This window comes from Lissotriton helveticus, chromosome 2_2 (assembly GCF_964261635.1).
Source record: "Lissotriton helveticus chromosome 2_2, aLisHel1.1, whole genome shotgun sequence".
NCBI classification, from domain to species: Eukaryota; Metazoa; Chordata; class Amphibia; order Caudata; family Salamandridae; genus Lissotriton; species Lissotriton helveticus.
In genome coordinates, this window is record NC_136060.1 from 190,309,980 (window position 1) to 190,330,657 (window position 20,678).

The following is a 20,678-nucleotide window of genomic DNA, read 5'->3' on the forward strand; positions in this document are numbered from 1 at the left end:
TTTCACAGTGAAAACTGACCCTTTTTTGCAAAGTGCGTAGCTGTAGATTTTGAACCCTAGCTCTGCTTGCACCTAGGAAAACCTAGCAAACCTATACATTTTTAAAAACTAGACACCCAGGGGAATTCAGGATGGGGTGACTTGTCTGGCTCTCCAGATTCTGTTACCCAGAATCCCTTGCAAACTTAAAAATTTGTCAACATTTTTCTCACATCTCAGTGGTGGAAAGTTCGGGAATCTGTGTGGATCGATCCACAACATTTCACACACCCCGCATTCCCCAAAGTCTTCCGAGAAAAATGGTACCTCACTTGTGTGGGTGGGTCACGCACCCGCGACAGGCAAGCGCCCAAAACCCATTGAGGCGCACTCAAAATTACCTATCAGAAAACAACCTGGTTTTGCAAGGGGGGAACTAGACACCCATGGGAGTCCAGCAAGGTATGGCATGCGTGGATCCCCCAACATTCCCTACCCAGAATTCCTTGCAAACCTCAAATTTAGCCACATAAATCCCTTTTTTCTCAAATTTCTGTGTGGGAAAGTTTTGTAATCTGCTTGGATCCACAAATTTCCTACCACCCAGCGTTCCACTAGGTCTCCCGATAAAAAGGATACCTCACTCGTGCCCAAAACCTATTGAGGCGACATCAAAATTATCTATCACAAAAAACCTGGTTTTGCAAGGGGGGTCCCATGAGATTTTGGCCCCGGGCTTGGCGGCCATCTAGGGAAACCTACCAAACCCACACATTTCTGAAAACTAGACAACCGGGGGAGTCCAGCAAGGTATGGCTTGCAGGGGTCCCTCAACATTTCCCTACCCAGAATCCCCTGCAAACCTCAAATGTTGATGAAAAAAAAAAGAATCTCACATTTCTGTGCAGGAAATTCATCCTGAATTCCCCTGGGTGTCTAGCTTTAAAAATGTATAGGTTTGCTGGGTTTCCCTAGGTGCCGGCAGAGCTAGGGTTAAAAAACTACAGCTAAATCAGACACGCGATACGGGCAGCGTTCCCCTCGCTTAAAGATATACCAGAGTCGTCACCTCTGGAGGACCGCTTGTTGGATGGGACTCTTACTTCGAAGGCAATATCTCTGACTTATAAGAAGTTGAGCAACAATTTGCCTGACACCTTCCCGAAGCTCAGAGAGTGATGGCAAGACGACATGGGCCCTATAGAGGACGAGGACTGGCAGATGGCTCTTATGTCCCCACGTGCAGCGGCTATCACTCAGAGATTTCGGTTGATTCAACTTAGGGTACTCCACCGCACGTACATCACAGGGACAATATTGGGGAGAATAGGAACTAGACCTGATGACCGGTGTGTGAAGGGTTGTGGTCAGAAGGCCATATTTTACCATACACTGTGGACCTGCCCCAAAATACGTCCCCTCTGGGAGGGAGCCTCAGACCACATGCGCACAGCTTTGGGGAAGGACATAGTATTAACTCCACAATTGGCAATATTAAACATTTGGGAGGCGGCGACCGACCTAACGGAAGTCGAACAGCAATTTACGACATTGGGGTATAGACTAGTGAAAATAGAGAGCTAGCTAGAGGTTGGGGGGGGGAACAAATCCACCACTCGTCACCATGTGGGCCAGAGAAATGGATAGATGTATGTGGGTGGAGACTGAGGTTTTTAAGGCTTGTGGATGCCCCAAGAAATGGGATAGGAAGTGGTCACACTGGAATAAGCATCGGGGGATCCTTGTGTGTCGGCTACTGTCGAAATGGAATTGCATAGACAGGCGAGTCTTGTAGGAAATGTGTAAATTGCAACCAGGATTAATGTCTGCTTGATTATCTTGCTGAAAACCTCGTATAAGTTGTTTAGTCAAGTAATGTATGGCTGTGACTGAAACCAATAAACAAATAAAAAAATTAAAAAAAATACAACTAGGCAAAAAAAGGGCAATTTTTCACAGGGAAAATGTGGTGTGTTCACAGTGGCGTGTTGCGCCGTTTCCTTTAGAGGGCACTAGGCCTACCCACACAAGTGAGATACCATTTTTCTTAGAAGACTTAGGGGAACGCTGGGTGGGTGGAAATTTGTAGATCCACGAAGATTCCAGAACTTTCCACCACAGAAATGTGAGGAATTTTTTTTTTGTGTGAATTATTTAGGTTTGCAAGGGATTCTGGGTAACAAAACCTGGTGAGAGCCAGTCAAGTCAACCCATCCTAAATTCCCCTGGGTGTCTAGTTTTCAAAAATGTATAGGTTTGCTAGGTTTCCCTACGTGTCGGCAGAGCTAGGGTTAAAAAACTACAGTTAGGCACTTTGCAAAAAAAGGGTAATTTTTCACTGTGAAAATGTGGTGCGTCCACATTGCGTATTACGCCGTATCCTGTCGTGGGGACTAGGCCTACCCACACAAGTAAGGTACCATTCTTCTCAGAAGACTTTAGGGAATGCAGGATGGGTGGAATTTTGTGGATCCACGTAGATTCCAGAACTTTCCACCACAGAAATGTGAGGAAAATGTTTTTTTGTTATTTATTTAGGTTTGCAAGAGATTCTGGGTAACAGAACCCGGTGAGAGCCAGTCAAGTCACCCCATCCTGAATTCCCCTGGGTGTCTTGCTTTAAAAAATGTATAGGTTTGCTAGGTTTACCCAGGTGCCGGCAGAGCTAGGGTTTAAACTCTACATCTAGGCACTTTGCAAAAAAAGGGTCATTTTTCATTGTGAAAATGTGGTGTGTCCATGTTGTGTTTTGAGCAGTTTTCTATCGTGGGAACTAGGCCTACCCAAACACGTGAGGTACCATTTTTATCGGGAGACTTAGGGTAATACAGAATTGGAGAGCAACTGTTATTACCTATTGACCTTTGATGCATTTCTGCCTTCCAAATAAAAGACAATGTGTAAAAAAGAAGTCAGTTTGAAAATGACCTGTAGTTCTCATGCTAGTATGGGTACTCCCAATTTTGGAAATGTGCAAATATCTACTGTTTCTAAACTCTATATTTTGTTCCCATTTCAGAAATACATAGGCGTCTTACATATCGATTTTTCCATGTATACATTTTCCCAGAATAATTGCTATATACCCGGTACATAATAAAAAACCATTGCAAGACGCTGCTCAGTTTTTGGCTCTGGGTTCGTCGGGTTCTTAGTGAACCTACAAGTGCTATATATTCCCCACAACCGGAAAGGTCCAGCCGATGTAACAGTATATTGCTTTCAAATAGCTGTCATAATTAGAAGTTACAGGGGAAAACGACACAAATGGCTGTTTTTTAACTAGTTTTCAATTTTTTCTACATTTAACTGTTAGTTTCTATAAAGAAACCTTGAAGGATCTACACAAATGACCACTTGCTGAATTCAGAAATGTATCTACTTTTCCCAAAAAACAGATGCTTTCACCTGTAGCCATTTTCTAGCATTTTTCCCCCCAAAAACAAAATCTTTGCTGTATTTTGGCTAATTGTTGGGTCCCCTCCAGGGGAATCCAAAAACCCTGGGTACCTTTAGAATCTCCATAATGTTGAAAAAAAAGGACGCAAATTTGGCATGGATATCTTATGTGGTTAAAACGTTACAGGGGCATAAGCGCAAACTACCCCAAATAGCCAAAAAAAGGCTTAGCACGGGGGAAAAGGCCTCGCAGCGAAGGGGTTAAGATAAAACCCCTAGTGTACGAGATGTTCATTTTAAGATAAAACTAGAGTACGAGATGCTTATGTTAAGATAAAACTCCTGGTGTACGAGATGCTCACGTTAAGATAAAACTCCTAGTGTACGAGATGCTCATGTTAAGATAACACTTAGCATTCACAAAGAACAGTACAGGGCTCAGAAGAACTACTTACTGTGTTTTGTACAACATTTGTGATTGTTGACAACACTCCGCGAGAACTGGCTGAAGGAGAAGCTGGTGGAGCTTCGGCAGTACCCTCTTCTGATTCAGAAGCACATTCTATTAAATAAAAAAATATAATAATAACTCATTTTAACAGGACCATGAACTCTGAGAGAAGGAAGTTGTTCCCTGGTTTGTTGGATACACTAAAAGGATACTTAAACATGAATTGTGTTGAGTATGCACAGCACTAGTCGCAGGAATAGTGGTTATGCGACAGTTAGTAGTTCTGGCAGGTTGCAGGTGGCTGATTTTTTTTTTTATAACTCTTTATTCGAGACTGCACAGAAGGAACAAGCAGTGGTAAGAAATCTCATACATACACCAGTCACGATTTTCTCTTTTCTCCCCAACAATTGACATTGGCAATAACTGTCCTTTCAATGTATCATCAGGTAACAACATCTATACAGAAACATTTCAGCCCTTCATGATACATTACATGTCACCCAGGTTGCAGGTGGCTGATAACGCATTTGCAAGTGGCCTCCCTTATAAATAGGGGGAACAAGACAACCCACACCAGGGACTGTTGGAGCATGGATTGCCCAGGCGAGGTGACCGGAGCAGAAGAGGGAAAAGCATGTGATCAGGTCTGACAGGGTCCACTAACGCTAGACTTAAGCTTATCCAGTGTAATATCTTGCATAGAACCTACATGACCCCCAGAAACCTTTCTAAGATATACCCAGCGAACCCGAATGTCTGGTAGGTGCGCACTGGCCTCAGCAGCCTTTTTACACAGACATGGCCCTGTCAACCGCCAGTGGAATTCTGAGCAGAAGTGAGAAGTACATTATTGTACCTAGCAGGGATGGTTCTGACAGGGACCATAACGGTGCTTGTTGATGGTACTGCCACAATGCAGGAAAATGAAAATGGCAACATGGATGGTGACGCTCAGGGTAGTCCTAGCAAAGATGCCAGATCTCCATACACTGGCCTGCACCCTGAGCCCTGGAGGTAAGAGTCTGCAAGAGAGATATATTGGAGTAGGCTTAACAACACATGCAACTCACCCGCAGAGATTACAAAGTGGTAGAGTATTTGGCGACTTGGGTTGGACATATTTACAAAAATAATGGACCCCCCAATAGCAGACCTCCCTTAACTATAAAATGTTGACATTTGTGGGGTCCGGTAACGATAAAGTTATGAGTGAGCATTATGTGGAACATCTCAAAGAATTGGTCGCTCAATAACTGCTGTGACTGGATGTAATGGGGTGGTCAAATACTTAAGATTGGTTGCACATGAGATAATATTTATGCTTTTGAGATTTTTCTGAAAATTCTAATAAGCATATTAAAAAGAAAAAGAATATCCGCAGCAATATTCCATCGCTCCTATAATATTCCAATGTTCCAGGACACTGCACTGAAATCTACTGTCAGACCCTTCGACATTAGCAGTCAGAGAGTGGACATTCCTTGACATCATCGGACCATACAGACTCACCCAGCTACCTTTCTTCAGCTTCAGGTCTTTAGGCCCAAATTCACAAAACCAATTATGAACTAAGTGTGACTTTGGTGCATAAGTGGCTTGATTTCCGAAAGTAAATTCATGTTTTAAATTCACAAAATCTGAGTTTAAACTCAAAGTAACTTACTCACATGTAATATTACAAGAATATGATCTATTACTTTGTGGGAAACAAATACACCCTGCCATCACGGGGGCAGAGGTGTGTATTTCTAGGTGGAGACAATGGCCATAGTAAGTGAATACTCATAAACATGCATATCTGTGCTCTTCACAGACTTTTGCAGGCCCTTTCCTACCCCATATGTGCTACAACATGTACTACTGTCCTTGACAGGTGTATATTTGTATTTGGGGTGGGAAAGTGGATTGGACACTCCCAACATTGGGGGAGGATTACAGGACAGCAGTTGTCCACAGGGGAAAATATTTTCCAAATAGAGAAAAAGAAAAAAAACTTTACAAGTGCAAATGTGTAAACGTACACTGTGTCTAAATTACTCACCACATTTCCTCCAATTACACACCTCCGCTTGAATATCAACAATGCTTATAAATATATGAGTATATGTTTGACTTTCAAAACTTTTACACATTTCAGTTCCAACATTTCCTATACATTGGTAGTACGATAATTCTCTTTTGCCAGAATAGTTTTTAGGTCAAAGCCTACAACACAGCCCAGCCGTCTGGTTTGCTAAAGACATGTTGTGGACATTCGGAAAGCTTCCCTGGGAATGCATTCCGCCCATTGCTTACCATTGGCTTTGCGGTTTGTAACTCACATTTGCTTGCTTTTTAATTACTGACTATATTTGTTTTAGGTTATCCAGCTTGAGTTCGTCCCTCCCCGTGGAGCATTACCTATTTACTGTATTCTTCCTGCTAGCTTTCTGTAAACAAGCCTTCAAATCTTGTTCTTATTATGCCACATTCAAAGACAGAGGTCAAATGTCAGGCTCTGCCTTCCAGGGGAGCTTGGTGTTTACTATTCTTTCATTGACTACAAAGTGAGAGGATTTATGTGACAACGTGCTATGAAAGAAAGGCTTCTCTGTAGAAACACAACATAATTTAAATGTCTGTAAACTGTGCAGATATTTTAGAATTAAGAAAGCACAAATGAAGCAATTTTTTTTCTAATTTTGAAATATGGTGGAAACAAATATTTTAATACGATCAAAACAAATCAATACACTAAGTGCTGATATTTTCACACATTATCATTTGTGCTGAATACTTTATCAGTAAAACCGTATGTCTGTGCACATGTAATGGTCATTTCAATTGAAAATGTGTTGTCTGTAAAGGCAAAGTGCTCCGCACCATGCATACTCCACTTTACACCACTACACTCTACTTTATGTCACTGCACTCTACATTTCTCTACTCTACTGTGCACAACTCTACTTTATGCCAATGAACTCTATGCCACTCCACTCTACTTTGCACCACTCTGCTCCATAACTGCACTCCACTCCACTCTACGCCACTCTACTCTACTGTGCACCACTCGACTTTATGCCAATGCACTTTATGCTACTCTGCTCTGCACCACTGCACTCTATGCCACTGCACTCTACTCTGTGCCACTGTACTTTAGGACAATCAACTCTATACCTCTCTAATCTGTTTTGCACCACTGTACTCGATACCACTGTACTCTATGCCACTGCACTCTACCAAGCACCACTGCACTCTACGGCACTTCACTCTACTCTGTAACAATCTACTCTATGCTGCTGCACTCTACACCACTCTACTCCAGTTTATGCCACTCCACTCTGTGCCACTGCAATCTACGCTATGCCACTTCACTCTATGCCACACTACTCTACGCCACTCTACTCTGCAGCACTACACTGTACTCTCTACTACTCCACTCCATGCCACTGCACTCTAAGCCAATCCACTCTACCCCTCTCTAATCTAATCTGCATCACTGCACTATACAACACTCTACGTCACTGCAATTTACCCTGCACCACTCCACTCTATGCCACTTCACTTTACTCTGAAACAATCTAATCTACACTACTGCACTCTGAGGCACTCAACTCTATGCCACTACAATCTATGCCACGACACTCTATGCCACTGCAGTCTACGCTGCGCCACTCTACTCTACCCTTCACCACTCTACTCCATGCCGCTCTATGCCACTCTACTCTGCAATACTGCACTCTATGTCAATACACTCTACACCAATGCACATACTCTGTAGCAATCCACTCCCTGCCAATGCACTCTACGCCACTCCTATCTACCCTGCGCCACTGCACTCTATGCCATTCTATGTCACTGCATTCTACGCCAGTCTACTTTAGCCGCTTCCTTCTTCCCTACATCACACAACCCTGCACCACCCCACTCTATACCACTCCACTCTACTCTGAAACATGCACCCTACGTCAATGCAATCTCTGCTGTGCCACTCCACTCTTCGCCACTGCACTCTGATACTCTACTCTATGCCTCTGCACTCTACGCCAATGCACTTTACACTCCTATACTCAAAACCAATGCACTTTATGCCACTGCACTGTGCGCCAATTTACTTTGCCCCAACTGAACTCGATACAACTATTCTCTACTCTGCAACACACTACACCACTTTTTTTACTCTACACGATTTTACTCTATGCCACTAAACTCTACACCACTCAACTCGAAACCATTGCACCCTGTGACACTTTACTTTTCAACACTGCACTTTTTGCCACTAAACTCCATGCCACTCTACTCTGCACCACTGCACTCTATGCCACTGCACTCTACACCACTTCACTCTACTCTCCACCACTCAGCTCTACACCACTCTACTGCACTCTACTTTACCACACTCTATGCCACTCTACTCTGCAGCACTCCATTATATGCCACTGCACTGTACTCTGCACTACTTTACTCTGTGCCACTACACTCTAAACCACTTGACTCTCCTCTGCACCACTGTGCAACACTCTATTCTGCACCACTCTATGCCACTACACTCTGGACCGCTGAACTCTACTCCACTCTATTCTGCACCACTGTATCTACACCACTGCATTCTACAATGCTGCGACACTCTACTCAACTCTACAATATTCCACTCAACGAGACTCCACTCTACGACACGGTCCTCTATGCCACAACGTTTTGGTCATGCTGAACAGTAGTCATGCTGGTGTACAACATGGCTAAAACACATAGGCAAAGCCAATAGCACTTGAATAGGCGAGACCTACTGGCTTTTCCACTGCTTGTTTTATTTGCTTTCGGTTGTAAATCTCTCATAGAAGCAATTTCTGCTTTCAAAAGAAAAGTTCTTGCTCTACAGACGTGATAGGAAGAATTTGGACCCTTACCTCTAGAATGGGCAAAGAATGTGTAACCTATTGCTGAGCGTCAGAGCCTTGTGTATCTCACACAAGGTAGGTCAAAAGGCACTGACTTCAGGTAATAAAGGAAGCCTCAAGGCTGAGACTGTGACCACTCTAGAGAGGTCATCAGCCGCAGATTCAACACATACAGAGGGAGTGCATTCTAATGGCTTGGGTTTTGGGCTATTTGCTACTGGAATTACTGGTGTTTGCATTGGTTTTGGGGTTGTGTTTAATACGTCAGTCTCTTATTTACCTCTTTATTTGGAATAACAATTTTGATGTTAAACTGTATTGTTCTCCGACCAACAGATGTGCTCGTGGGAGTAGACTTAAAATAACATTATAAACAGTCAGCTGTGCGCCAAGAGAGTTTTGTTCCCATAGAGAAAGGGCAATTAATTCATACCATGGTGTCCTGTGTGACACATCCCTAGTGCAAGCATTAAAATCCTATTACCTGGAGCCACATAGATATGCGCATGATGTGCACCTTTTATCCTCTAAGTCATTTAAATCATAGGAAACTGCTGAATTGCGAATGTGACGGTCGTACTTCAGCAGCGTCAGTGTAAAAAACGAATGGAAATCTAAACAACAAAAATACCTATGAAACAACCCAGTTATCCTAATTTTCTTACTAAAGTCTGCTGCCATAAGAACATTATGTGATAGAAACCTCTGCTAATGTAGTAATTGTGCATCTTTATTTAGAAAAACAAGAATTTGCAAAGCCAATACATCTTGCCTACATGAGAGCTATAGGCTTTGCCAATGTCTTTAAGACGTCTTGCAGAGCTGCAAACGGAAGTAGCAACACAGAAAATGAGGAAGAAGAACGATAAAGAAGCAACAAGGAAGAAGAAAAAAGAAGCAGCAACACAGACAATGAGGAAGAAGAAAGAAGAAAAGCACCTCAATCACAGCGCGAGTAGTGAAAGGACACTAATCAAGAGGAAGCAATCAGTACTTGGTCTATGCTCCAAAGGAAAGAAGGGGAAGGGAAACTGGCACGTACTAACCAATCAGAAAGCAGCAAATAAGAGTGAAAATGAAACAAACAAATGGTAAGCAATATGGGCCCCAAGCCCCCTTGTAATATACAATATTTCTCACAAGCAACACTGCATGTGTGCTGCCTTAGGCAAGATCTAAAAATCTCAGTAGCCTCGGTTTAGCAGAATACCAAAAGTGGCATCACAACAACAAAATACAATGGTCTTCTTCTAAAGATCATAATTCTGGCTAATTCACTCCAAACCATTTATATGGTTCCTCCTTTATCGGAAACTAAATGGCAGACACCCTCCTTGTGGTCCTGGATAGAAATTTACAGTGCTATACACCAAGTTGCTCAGGCAAGGATGTCAGAGCTGGGAAAACAAGCAACATACAAAGGGTTCTCTCAGATCGAATACCTGGGTTTCAAGTCTGTGTCTTTTTGAAGAGCACTCCTTTCACCCCTACGGAGGGTTGCTTGCATTCACCATCCTTTTCTGGATATCGAATGATTACCTCACATAAACATCATAAGAGATCCTTAACTCAGGATGCTGAGGAACTACCAGACGTTAAAAAGAACAAGCAGTTTTTTTATTTTTATCAAGACACCTAACAATATTCTTTATCTTTATTTATTAAAACAAAAGACACACTTTTCATGGTAAAGTAAGCCACGGAGGAATCTCTACCATCTCCTGTTATGAATAAGCACATTATGCCAATACACCCTGGCCATATACCTTTGATGCTGCTTTGCTTATTAGGCCATCTGACAGCAGAGAGCACTTTGTAGCAAAACAATGACCAATCCGTATCCCTAGCATACACACACCATGCCAGCATAGCAGAGCATGTGCAAGTTTAGGGTTTTTGAAGTGAGCAACACGTCCAGATATTAAAAGGCAGGGCGGATCCCATTACTGACTCCAAATGAGTACCTACATCCCCGATACAATTCAGAGGTTTCAGTTTGAGTGTGCCAATGACAAGCTACACTGTGCTGCTGAGAAGGACTAACAGGGAACTTGGTAATTAAAGTCCTTTAGTTTTTGTGGTAAGTGCTGAAGCTCCACACTGGAGTCGTTCTTCAGGTAAGAAGCGTATTTATTAGTTAGAACTTCACCCACAGCATGGAGTGTGTCTCTGGCATGAAGGTCGATCTGCAATGTCATTGCCCATCGAACCTACCGCCAGCGCACACTCCATGCACGGGACACCGTTGTTTAAGCAATAACATTCTGACAAACTATTCGACATTAAAATACAAACCCACTATAGTTTTGGTCACCATCAAGGATCCACAGCAATATTGTAAACCTTCAGCTAAGTCACTGACCCTAAATATTTATTTCCTTCTAACAAGGACAAAGAGCCACATCTAATTGACTAAACCTCACCCGGTGAGAACCATACCTTTAGAAATAGGGTGTTTGCCAACAGAAATATGTTGGCAGGCGTGTACATGACGGAGGAGCCCCATATGGGTGCTCTGGATGTAGGGGCACTTGAATTAGCGCTTCAGGAGAACATTCTAATCAATGCATTGCCAGAATGAGGATGCACCACTTTAGGCCTTTTGCATCATAGGATGCTCAGTGTATTATTTGTAGGGCACCAGTAAACATACTTCTGGAATGGACTACAACAATGGTCTCTATGCTGTCACCAGGAAACTCCCCACCAACTTTGCATATAGTTTTCCATTTCGCATAGAGCCAACCACCACAACCATAGTTTGATTGTTTTTTACCACTTGTTACTGTGGTATGTGCTGTGCAACCTAAGATAAATATATTTGTAGTGTGCACTATAAAAAAATAAACATATAAAACAGATAATGTATTAAATAAGTAAACAGTCTAAATGTCACCTTAAACACTGGCATGTTTTCCACCCACAACACAGAGCCTCTGACTCCATTTTGCGCATAATATATATATTTTTTTTTACCACACCAGGTAAGTGCCATTACTACGGAGTGAATTATTTACCAGGTGTGGTAAATACATTCTATTTCACTTTTTAAATGATAACTAACATGCAGAATGCATATATAGTATCCAAAATATCACATTTTGCTTTTTTTCTGGGTCATTTCCTGTTTTAACTTTCAGCAGCGTTGACCTGCTTAAATGTATCAGGTCAAAACTGGGAAGATGTGATAATTATCACACAACTCGTAATATCCAGTCCCTGTGCAAACTTCTGTTTGTAGAGCAATCGTTATTTAGCTCTGAACGTGTAATTGGGCCGGAGATGGATAGTTTAAAGTATATTCTCCAATGTGTCGATAATGGCCATGTCAGATGTTCACTTTAATTCGACAATTTTACTACCAGGCTTCTTTCTTAATAGCTCTTTTATTTGCCAGCAGAATCAATAATGGAACATCCTGGGTGATATAAACTGCGGAAGATGAACAGTTGAAGAAAAAACGGGCACCTGTTCTGGTGGCTGGCTGTGTGACAGAGGGGGAAGTTACCACAAAGAATCTGAAAGGCAGCAACAAGCACTGCTCTTAGGGTTAAGATTCTACTGGCAAATATTTGCAAAGTGACTACCTAGTGGAAATGTATATCAGTCATGACTCAGACACAGCGTGGGGCATTCATTGCAACAACCCTTTGCCACCACGCACATGCTGCAAACTGCAATCCAGTAAAAAACAAAGTACCAGAAACAACCCATCTGTTTGTATGCAATGACATGCTGCGACTTAGGACCTCTGGCCACTGTTGATAACTAAGGGTGATGAAAAAAAGCTACAGTTGGCGGCGAGGAAATAACTACACTTGATCCCACTGAGCGCGTTTTCACAACTGATTTCTTGCCTGGAAAAAAATCCGTTACATTATGCAGATATTCATTAATTTGTACCAGATATCGCGCAAGAATTAATAGAAATGTGACGGCCTAATAAGAACAGACACTCATTCTTTTAGGCACGCCAAGAATATTTGAGAATAAAAGGCTTTATATGCACATTCTAGTTCTTGCAACTTGAGAACATAAAGAAATCAGATAACTCAAATAAATATTTGAACTGTACAAAAGTACCTGCTTTTGCAGTTTCAGAGGTGTCAGAACACGTATCTTCATGAGAAGTTGTGCTATGAATTCCAAGTGTAGCTCCAGCTTTTTCCTTAACCGCTGTTAATCCATGACCTGTTGTGAAAAGAAATGAAACTGCTGTCAGAAAAAGCAGCAAGAAAATGCAACCGAGCTGCATTAAAAATACGCTGACCATAACGTTTTATTGGAGTAAGACAGGTTAAATATATGAGCCACTGTAATTTCAAATTGATTTTTACTAATGTGTTCTACTGTTCTGTTTTCAGTAGTTTTGTTCAGGGTTGGACTGACCTATAGGGGAATCTAGCAGTGTCCGTAGGGTTTGCCTCATAGATCAGTGTACGGGCTGTTTTTTTATGGCTGTTTGTGGGCATGTTTTGTATTCTGTCGGCCTGTTTTTACTGTCGATTTTTCTGATATTGCTACAAATTTTGGCAGCAGCAAGTATAAACGCATGCAGTGTCCCATACCTAGCGAAACACCTATATTGCTGGCCTATACAAGTTTAAAAAATCCCTGATTTGTAAACGTGGGCCATTTTTTTAGGCATCTGATTCACTAATTGGGACACTTTTAATTTGGTGCCCGGGCCTGTTTTTTTTGTCCCAGTCCGACCATGGCTTAGATGTTGGTCTACCGAGAAACATTTCGCCAGGGTGGGCTATTCGTCCTGCAGTCAGGTCACAGCCTCTCGTCTCATAAAGGGTTTGCAGCCACTAACACTTTGCACCTTTTACCCTGGGCTTCTTCTGATACCCCACCGGCTGATGTGATGCTGCAGGAAAGTTCATGCCCATCCACTACTGGGTAGTTGATAATGTGTGGGGAATTTATCATTAGTCCAGAATGCAGGTGTTCAAGGACTCCTTGCGGCCTCTATGACCTCATATTGTATGGTCAGTGACCCCATTTCCCTATAGCACTACTACCTTCCCCACCCCCTCAAATCCCAAATCAACTGAGCATCACACTGGGGTCCCATCCAGCTGCTTGGAAATTCGAAGGACGAGGCCCCATACAACATCACTCGATTCACAGAAGAGTAAAAATCAACATCTTTGGCCATTTGGGTCCTTTGTCCACTGGATTCTTGACTTTGTAACATTTCTAGTGTTTTGAAAGCGTAGCTGACTGTGACTGGATGTGTACCCTCAGGTATCTGTTATTAAAAACTCAGTGGCTACACCAAAGTCAGCTGTGACTGAGGGTAGGAATAAACGTTTAATCATAACCACAAACATGACGCGGCAGGGCTAGTCCCTGCAAGAGGAAATGACACCATTCCACCAGGCAGTTCCAATTTAACAGGAAGTATTTCTATAGGGAAGTTTCAAAAGAGGCTCTATACATTTCAAAATTAATAGGTTGACAAGTATATGAATAAGATCAAGAAAGGGAAAGTTGTATGTACATCTTCCAGCTCAGGAAAGATATCACTGAAATAGAATGTTAGCCCGATATCTTTGTTGTTATAGGGTCATAGCATAAGATAGGAGGAGGAAGTGATTGTCTACAGTAGCGTTTTTTCAAAATGTGATTACATTATTTTTACCACTAAGTATGAAGTACATTTTTAGGCGTTGTCCTTTGAGACGCCTTAATTGTGTGCCTCTCTTGCATTGCCACAAGATGACTTGCAAGGAAATATACGAACGACAGTTAACAGAATGTAAAATGCTATACTGCTAAAGGAATGATACATATACAGTTTACAGATTTTTTCAGAAATCTCTGGTGGAAAAAACACCCATCATAACTACACTTGTTATTCTTCAATATAGAGTAATTTCATAAATTTGTTGGTAGATGTACCTCAGTCCGTTGAAATACTAGCCCAAAATTAACTCTTTGTTTTTATTGCCTTTAATCAGTAGAAGCACATTATGAACACTGACTAGTGGGAGAGTGCGCTTACCAACATGAACACTCACAACAATCAACGTCTCTAAATTAAAAGCATCTTCAGCTACCCTTTACTTAAAGGATCACTAAAGGCATTTAAGCGTGACTGACAATTAGTTGAGTTAAGGTTATTCATCTTGGACACAGACCAGTGTCCAAGATTAATCCCAGAAAAGTAGCTGATGGAAAACATGAACACGGTTATTGACAGCAGAGAACGACCACTTGAGCCCTCTAGTACCACAGTCCAGCCTTAACCTTTCCCCGTCTTTGCTTTTATACTATGATTACTCTCTCGCCCTGTCCAAATGTCGGCTCTGTAATCTGAGGGATTACCAGGGAGGAGCACACATGCCTTATCTGAGGAGAGGATTCATTAAATTAAGGAAGCCCTTGGTAAAATAAAGGATTCTTGAAGGAAGTGCGATGAATTAGTACACATGAGAAACATGTCACAGGAAGGACGTCAACACGGGGACACTTTCTATCAGTAGGATGCAGAATCTACAGCTGCTGTGCTAATGGAAATGGTGAGAGGACACCTACTGGCCAAATGCAAAAGAGGATCTAGCACATCAAATGTTCCCAGGGGTCAAAAAGTATGGTATGTGGTGTGACAGAGTCATAATGATGCCAGCAGGGCGGAGCTGAGGGAGATGGGGTGTAAGGTCAGTATCAGAGAGGAAAGCATGTTAGCCGTGGATTTATTTTGAGCGTTTCATTCCATACTGGCCTCTAAAGTAGGCCTAGTCACTAAGCGAGATATAGATTTAACATTACTGTGTTATGTTGTATCTGAGTTACTATTCCTCTACCTCACCCAGGAGTAAGTCTTCTCTGCCTGCTGTCAAATCCTTTGGTGAGTCAGGTGTACAAAGGAAGCAACCTGGTTATTGTATTGGAATAAAATAGAAGCTTGGGCCTCACAATCTCCTTTTAGTCTCTTATCTGTACATTTTGGGAGCTTTTAGAAACAGGCTCAGCCAAAGTAGTGAGTGCCATAAAAATCCTTAATAGAGAACCCTCAACAAGGTATGCAATTATCTGAGATGGACATGCAGAAACACCCAACCTCCGCCGACAGATGTGGTATGGTGGACAAATTTTAGCCATGGCACTAGGACATTTGATATTTAATCCCGGCTTTACCACTATGCCCAAAGATGTGGACTGGGACCTCTGTATTAAAAGTCTGGGCAGGTTTCACAAGACAGTGTTTTTTCTTTGGTTAGAGTAGTCCCTCAGTCTCACATTCAGAATCACTCACACTCCACCTGTGTAATGAGCAAGATGGAAACGATGGAACCAGAAAATGTGCTTTTTTATTAATTTTAGTATCCTCTTACGGAGCTAGGAAAAATAATTCAAACTCAAACACTGGCAGTAGGTATCTCAGAAGAAACCATGACTGTAACCGAAAAATCATTTGATTTTACTCATGTGGGAGAGAACACCTAGTTTCACAGTACACTCACTAAAATGTAATGTACTAAGAAAGCTATGGACCTTAAAACAAGGGGTCCAACTCTCTGGTGTTGGTACTCCAGATTAATTACATTGTTTGATGGTCAAATGATGTCCTTCATATGCCTTTGTCTCAATAACTGCCACAATGTGATAGAAGGGAGCATGTGACTGAAAGCTCGAGTTAACCTTGACCCAGATGCCTGGGTCAGCTTGAAGTTCTCTTATATCCTTGAATCCAAACAAAACAATTCGACCCATTACGCGGCTTCTGTCTGAGACACATGCTCTAATCTCATGTGCCAAGAATTAAAGCCAGAGAATGAACTTTTTGAATAATTAAAGACAGAGCATGAACTTTTTATGTAAAACTGAAGAGAGCGAGATACCAACCTAGTGGCTACATTGCACAACGAAAACCAGAAGCAATTGTGGCCTCCTTACTTGGGCAAATTGTGTGATCCTAGACAATTGTGTTATTTCACCTTGTCTGTTTTTTTTCATTATCGCATATGTGAGCACCCTAAATTACAGGAGTTAGGTCTGCAATGTGTTGAAAAATGTATCTTGGATTTGATTCACTAGACAGCAATGCTGTTCCAGGCCAAAAGAGGGCGCACGTGAAAACTAACTTGCCTCTTGCTTCACTAATGGCATTGCTGTGAGAGACAGGGAAGGACATGGATGTTTTTAAGTTCATGTTTAAAAACGATCACGCCTAACAAACACCACTCAATGCAGGGATATAATATGATGTACTAAGGTGAAACACATCCACATATTAGAGAAATATATATTTTTAAAATTTTGAGGACACGTGATCATATTTTTACATGTTTGCTGCACAATGTCTTTAAACGTGGAGGTGTGTCTAAAGATAGGCAGTGCAGGACACTTTTGGTGCATCTTTTCCTTTATTTCCATCAACATGTACATAAATGCATGGACATTTCTTTAATATCTCCTTGAATGTTAGTGTTCAGTCAAGAAAGCAGCAGCTCAGTGCTTCTATTCACCATGGTGCAGTATGTAAAGGTCATGTGGGCTCCAAGCAGCCCCTGGGGCCCTACAATAAGTGTCCCTGATCTAGCACAACTCTAGTGACTGCTCAAGGTGACAGGACAGGGACACAATAATGCTAGAGTTAATCCGCTTGCAAAGGTTTTTGGAGGAAGGAAAAATCTGATGTGCCAATGTTGACAACTTCTATTTGTATGAAAGATTTTTCAGTATGAGCATATAGGGCAAGCTCCCATTTAATAAATTCACATTTTAGAGAAGCTCAATGTCTGATTCTGTTCAGGGATTCAAGTAACTGAAGACAAATAATTTACACACTAGTTTTTTATTTATTTATTTATTTAATTGTTTTATATAGCGCAAACTTGACCCGTAAGGGTATCAGAGCGCTTTACAGGGGAACATAGCAGTGTACAATAGGCAAGGAATCACATTAGGGTAGAGGACATGTATGTACAGTTTACATATGAGTAACTCCAGATAAGGCCCCAGATTTCTAGTGTTTTTGTTCGCTCTCAAATGTGACATGGAATCACGATGACTGCTTTACTATTCATAAATTGTATTTAGCTGTTATAGCAGAAGATCAAAATAATAGATTGAAGTATCTATAGGAAAATGTACATTAGAGTAATAACAGCACCATAGTAGCTGGGCTATAGTCAGAAACCATAATCACGAACTCATAATTTTGCAGTTAGTTAAATATAACGTATAGTTCATGCTAAGTCTAAGTCCATTGATGCTGCATCATAGGGTCTCAAAATGCACTTCACGGATGAGGTGCTACAAGAGAAAAACAGGCCTGGGTTGGAGTGAGCTCATGTGCAGAGGGGATGTGGCACAGCAATTTGGGCTTGATGGTTCCTACTGAAGCAGGACCAAGGCGGAATAGCATATGAGGACTACCCTTCTGTGATGGCACAAAACAAAAACGGTGGTATGGAATGTGCCCAGACATATTACCAGTGCCCAAGATAAATTCGATTATTCACACCCATTGCATCATTTTGCTGTCTATGTGGGTAGCCGTAAAGGGCATTGGTATGCCCAGATGTGTTGCTTATTCTTCCATATGGATTGAAGCTTCTCCTCACTTATGGGGCAAAACAACATCAGGAAGTTCTGGGGTTGGTTGTGTTCCTGTGCAGAGGGCACATATCTACGGAGTTTTGCTGGAATGATCCCATTGGAGGGGGTCCAATGCTGCTTTCCACTTCTTCTGTGATGGCAAAGAAAAGCTACAAATGAAGTTTTTGAAATACGTCTAGAGTAATTACCAGAGGACTAGATACATTCAATTATTTCCACCTATCACATCTTTTTTGCCATGAATACCCAAGAAATTGTGTGGGTATGCCTAAACAGGGGATCCCTTGCTGACTGTCAAAGGAACTCAAGCTTTACCTCAGTAAGGAGATCAATCACATTTTTTGCTTTCTACAATTTAGTTCTTGGTATAGTGGGGCGGGAGCCTACCTCTACCAGGGGGCCGCCATAGAACAGAACATTACAGGTCAAGAGGACCTGGACATACCATCAAACATATGACACTATTCCTGACCAACCAAACAATATAAAGTAAGAATCAGGGCATTAAGACCCTGTTGCAGTGCACAGTGAAGCCAGGGGGCCGCACAGTGAAGGACAAGCTGTATCTGGCATCGATTTTGACACTAGTTCATATTTGGATTTTGGTGGCAATTCCACTCAATCCTGCATTAGTGAGCGACGCACCACCATGTCCAATCAGCTAAAACCGGTCTGTCTAACAACGGACGAACATCAACACCTTCAAAAATATTCTCATTTTTATCCCTAACCTACTAAGCAGGTGCAAACTAACATCAATTATATTTGCTGCGGTGTGTTTTTGCACCTGCATTTCACGACCAGGTCTAAATGACAGTGTTAATGTGTGTTTCAAAGCTTGTAAACACAAAAAAACTCTTAAATAGAAAAACCTCAGATTACAGTTTTGGTGTAAGTAAACTCCTAGAAGGTGCAGATTCACAAGGATCACTGGTAAAAGAGCAATGCACTTAGAGAGCTGCATGAAGCTGTGGTGGGATTCTCCATTGAGGAGTGTCGAGTGCACCAATGTGTTGGTGCGCACATAGGCTAGCTGCAGTGAGGTGCACAATAAAGGGTAAAGCTGGCAAGAAAATAGGCCCTGGTACCAAAATAAAAGTGACTCCAATTAGCGAACCATGTAGCGGGTAAACGGCCTACATGTGCAAACCAGGACAGTTTCGAACTTGTAAAGACATGCTCTTTATGTGTTTTTTTCAAAGGTATGGAAGCCTGCATGTATTTGTTCATAGTGCATCCAACCTCTGTGCTAATATCAGGGAAATGAACATTATAAACAGCCCACCAGCCCATAAAACATAACGTGTATTTGTAAAGCGCACGTTCACCCAAGGGCATCTATGCACTGAATAACAGATGTTTATGGTTACCCAACTCGATGGTACTCATTTTATCGACCTCAGAAAGATGAAAGGCTGGGTGGACCCGCCAGGATTTGAACCCGTGACCATGAGGTCGAACACAGCCCCCTACAGTGGACGCATTTACCCACTAAGCTACTAGACTAAAACAGGCCCACAAATGCCAAAAAATGGCCCACATACTCACGTGTTGCACCAGACCATCAACACTTCTAAATTGCCCTACCGGCCTGCCCGACCCCGTACACAAACAGCTCATTTTCCGGAGAGGGGATTTGATTGAGTTTTTTATTGCTCAGTAAACAGGGACGAGTAAAGCAAGGGGCAGCCGATATCCAATACCTGCTTTCAGTTTCGTGATGAGCTCTGACATAATGATCTCTTCTTAAAGGGACAGGTTACCATGCCACAGTGAATGCTGCTGTATAAACTAACTTTGGAGGAGCAGGGCGCATTTCTGGAGTGATACTTCCCGTGACCCCATAAGCCAGTAGCCCTACAAGTGATGATCGCAGTTGGCCTTTGTAATGTGTCACATGACACACCCTGTAAAGAAATACAGCATGACACACATGCACGCAACCTAGCGCCAGGCGCGGCATCAGGGGGAAGGTTAATGGAGAAGCAGGAGGGTGGCAGAGTGCACGGACATCCGGACCGGCGGTGTAGACGCCGAAGCCTGCTGGAGGGCCACTCCTGTTGTTGCCAGTATCCAAGCAACAAAGCACAGGCAACACAACAAGGCTGCCAACCTGTCCTGCACTCTCCTGGCACACGGCAGTGCACCACAGCCAGAGAACAGGGCGTGCTGGTGTGCTTCTTTCACCAGGGGGGGCTTGGCCCAACAATCAGTGCAGGAAGGAAAATCTAGCAAGTCCAGTACTTTAAAACTCTTGCAAGTAAGAACTATTTTCTTTGGTGAAACAGAGGCATATGACTACCTGGTCCTTCAAGTAGAGAAACAAAGCACGTTCTACTCCACCTACAGGGACTAAAGACAACGACCATAAAAAAAAAGCAAATATAAAGGAA

The 20,678-nt window shown here is 42.3% G+C and overlaps 1 protein-coding gene across 1 annotated transcript in view; it reads right to left on the minus strand.

Annotated features, from left to right (window-relative positions):
* The window catches only part of FAM114A1 (family with sequence similarity 114 member A1), a 271,172-nt gene that overhangs the window by 162,028 nt on the left and 88,466 nt on the right, over positions 1–20,678 (minus strand). The window contains exons 4-5 of the mRNA XM_078678335.1: positions 12,793–12,900; positions 3,834–3,940 (exon numbers count right to left, since the gene is read on the minus strand). Coding sequence (XP_078534461.1) covers positions 3,834–3,940; positions 12,793–12,900 — 215 coding nt within the window. The remainder of the gene's footprint in view (positions 1–3,833; positions 3,941–12,792; positions 12,901–20,678) is intronic.